Here is a 3,913-nt window from a genome sequence, read left to right as displayed (position 1 = left end):
TATATATATATATGTGTAAAGAATTAGCAGAGAGCAAACAGAAGCTGGCATATTTTTTAACCAGCTGTCAGCAAAATGCTGGACGAGGTGCGGCACTGTAGACCAGTCTGGTGATCTTAAAAACAGAGACTCGGGCCTCTGTGGCAACAACATCCGTCAACCGCTGCGTGCATCCTGGCACAAATGGGACGGTGGTAGTGGCACAATTTGCTCAGCTGCGCAGCCTGAAGCCCCCCGCATCACTGTAGTTCCTCTCAGCTCAGCTGCATATTTTCCAACATCATGAAGGTGTTGCTACACTTATGTGAATTAAACATTACTAACAGTAAAACATGTATCTTTGTAGATTATGACCATTATTAAAGACGTGGTTTTAGTTTGTATTTTATTATAATTTTTTTTGTTTTGTATTTCAACCTGATGTCCAAGTGTCAGGTCTAATGTTGATCATAAATATCTGCAAATTTAAATCTGAAAGGATTACAAGATTCTAAACAAGCTTCTGGTGATTTAGATGAGCTTAACTTGTTTATATTTGGAACCAGACTGTGACGTTATTTTGCAGGGGTAGACATAACCATTGTTTAGGTTGTCTGAGACAACCTATTTTCATTTCGGACAACCAGATCCTGCCTCCTGGTTGTCCGGTGGACAACCAAGAAAAAAATGACCTTGGAATAAAATTCTCTGCCGCGGGTGTCCATCATTTGTAAAAATGAAAGGGAGAAAAAACTTTGTAAAGCTGAACAGAACACTAAACTGTAACTTTTAATAAGGTCACGTACACAGTATACTACTACTTAGGTGAAAATGTTTGACCTATGAGCAGAAAGAAGTTTATGAATATTGGGTAACCTCTAAATTTTATTAGCAACATTTTTGCTGCTTTACTCCCTGAGCCTTAAATACTCTATTTCAAAGAAGGGAATGAGGAAGTTTTATTCATGCAGATCCTGTCAACCTGGCTGACTGAGAACAATTGTATATAATAAACTTTGTCTACAGAAAAATATAATTGTTAAATTACATTTTTCTTGAGATTGTTTTGGACAACCAACATGTTTTGCGGACAACCAGGTTTTGTCAACAGGTTGTCCGCYGGACAACCTGAAAAATATCCTTATGTCTACCCCTGTTTTGATCAATGCATTTAGATCTGAAGAATAAATTGCTTTAATAATGCTTTAATAAATAAATTTACATGCGACTCTGATGTGGTCTGGTCGGGTCGGTCCAGTGCTCGCAGAAGCATGTGCAGGAAATGCGAGATTGCGCCATAAATCCAGTGATAAATGTGGAAGTCAGGACAAACTAATTCATTCTGTGATAGACGGAGTAAACAATTGAAACTGCATCAATGTTGTAAATGAAACTTTTGATTTCAAAATAAAATCCGGATGTATCATATGTTGAAGCTGCATGTTTCCATCAGTTTTCCAAAGAGAATGATACATTTTGACAGTATTTATGTATAAATATTTCCATAATGTTTATTAATATAGGACGGGTTTTGACAAAGCTTGTCTGATTTTGGTTAATTACTTCGAAAATATGGAAGTTGTGCTCGTTCCTTTTCCTGTTTGTGCGACGTGATCGTAGTAGATTGACTCTGGAGCAGTTCTGGCATCGGGCAATCAATGCATGTCTCTCGTATTATAAAGGAGCATCCACGAGGTGCCGTAAAGAGAACCAGTGTGTCGTGACGCAGACACACGGTGTCACAAATCGGTCTAGGGTATCGGAAAGATGCCCTAAAGCCCCTCTGGCTAAATGCCTGGCTTTATTCCACTTTGATGCAATTTTTTTGGCTCATCAGCTCTCTTATACATAATCTGTATTTCCAAAATGTTTCTTCGTATTCTTTATTCAGAACTCAAACCTCTAAATAGCTGAATCAACAAAATCAGTGCTTGAGCTCAAAGAAACCCCGAGTAGTAGTAGCCTGGGATATATTTTTAGCTTTCCCTTTGAACTGAAAGTGAGAGACAGACCCTACTCGGACTCTTTCAAGAACCAGTACTGCTGCCCCGAGGCCAGGACCGGGGATTTCAGCTCACATTAGACTCTTTGATGCAGCAGAACCCCAGGAGGAAAACTTTCTAAGGCCTTGTAAAGTGGATGAGAGGAAAACATCACACACAATGCCAACCTTGTTTGCTTTTCTTTTTTGTGTGCTGAAGAATTCTTGTGTTTGTTTACTGAAAACCAAAGACTTAAGTAGATTATGGATATGTTTGCCTTATTTAGTTTTTTTTTCTGCTTCACTATTTTTATAGAATGTTTTGAACATGTTACTTTATTTTTCATTTAGTGTTCTCTGGCTGTAACTGTTTCTCTTTATCATCCAAGTTGGACGCATGTTTTACAGATTTTTTAAGTGTTGCTGTATTTTATAAAAAAAAATCAAACTGCCTTTTATGTCCAACAAAAAAGCCTGTTTTTCCTTCAGCTGTAATTTAATTTGACGTCTGTCCTCCCTCAGGCTTGGATGCAGAACTCTCCTACGTACGAGATGACGTGGTGAATCATTATGCTCTGTCCTTCAACATGCCTGTGCCAACTGAGACCAACAGCCTTTACTTCATGTGGTATTCCAAGTCAAAGGTCAGGATCAGCCTTTCTCTCTCACTCCTACACCTTTTCTTATAACTCTGATGGGTGAACATGTACTTGCTTTTCAAAGGTTGACTACCGGCTTGCGTTCTACCTGGAGAACCCTGTTGTCCTGAATCCTCCACAGAGCAACATCTCCAATCAGGGAGAGGTCCCTCGTGTTCCCTCAGGTCTGTTAAATATACACGTTAATATTTTCTCATTTATCAGATTTATAGGTGTTTAAAACTGACACCTCCTTGTTCTGTGTTAAACATATGAAGAGAGAATTAGGAAAAGAAAAATTGATTTAAGCTTTTTTTTAATTCTTGAATGCAGAGATACTCTTCCTGGCTCATATCAGAAAGGTCATCTTTCTCTAAAAGAAGGCTACACAAGCAGCTAGTTAGCTTAGCATTGCATGAGGAGCAGCAGTCCTTTGTTAGCCCCCTCCAAACAGGAAAATGACCCTCTATGCTCTCCATGACTTATTAGAATGTAATAGATAAAAAAAAACTTTCTTTAGTGTGAAGCCAATCATAACACTTCATCAATCTTAGAACTCAATAAATAAATGTTCCTGTTATTTTCTGGCTCAGAAACACCCTCCTGAGCCCTCACTCCACATTATTTTTCAGTAGTGCCCTCTGATGATGGTACTTCCATGTATGCTTATCAAAAATCCTTTAGAAGGTGGTAGCTGAACAAATGATTTGCTGTTTGGAGGAAAATGACATTATGGACATTTTTCAGTCTGGATTTTGCAAATTGCACTCTACAGAAAAAGCTTTATTAAAGGTTTCAAGTGACTTGTTGATGGCAGCTGACTGGAAACTACACTGTGCTGGTTTTATTGGACTTAACTTCAGCATTTGACACTGTAGATCTCTCTGTTCTTATCAACAGACTGTGAGATAATTTTGGTATTTCTGGCTCTGTGTTAAACTGGTTCACCTCTTATTTATCTGAATGGTCTTTTACTGTTTTTATGAATCAGGTTTACTCTGATGTTGAACCGCTGTCTTGCAAGGTTCAGTTTTGGGTCCAATCCTCTTTTTATTGTACCTGTACCCTTTAGGGGGTATTTTAAAATGTTACAGTAATGTGTCCTACCATCTGTATGCTGATGACATACAGTTGTACTGTTCCTTTCGACCCTCTGAGTTCTTCAAACTATCTGAACTCAGTAACTGTCAGAAGTCAAAACATGGCTGAACAACAACTACCTGCAGTTAAATGCAAACAAGCGCGATAGTCAATAAATCAATTAATCGCACGATAACTTTTTTTTAGGTCGGTTAAAAAAAAGACGGCGATAAGT

General features: G+C 38.3%; 1 protein-coding gene across 2 annotated transcripts in view; it reads left to right on the top strand.

The window, feature by feature from the left end:
* Nucleotides 1-3,913, top strand: part of ryk (receptor like tyrosine kinase) — a 49,792-nt gene that overhangs the window by 884 nt on the left and 44,995 nt on the right. For both annotated transcript variants that reach the window (XM_014029091.1, XM_014029090.1), the window contains exons 2-3: nt 2,483-2,604; nt 2,684-2,783. In XM_014029091.1, the coding sequence (XP_013884545.1) occupies nt 2,483-2,604; nt 2,684-2,783 (222 nt within the window). The remainder of the gene's footprint in view (nt 1-2,482; nt 2,605-2,683; nt 2,784-3,913) is intronic.

The sequence above is a fragment of the Austrofundulus limnaeus genome, unplaced genomic scaffold (assembly GCF_001266775.1).
Source record: "Austrofundulus limnaeus strain Quisiro unplaced genomic scaffold, Austrofundulus_limnaeus-1.0 Scaffold852, whole genome shotgun sequence".
NCBI classification, from domain to species: domain Eukaryota; kingdom Metazoa; phylum Chordata; class Actinopteri; order Cyprinodontiformes; family Rivulidae; genus Austrofundulus; species Austrofundulus limnaeus.
This window is presented reverse-complemented; position numbering and strand designations above follow the sequence as displayed.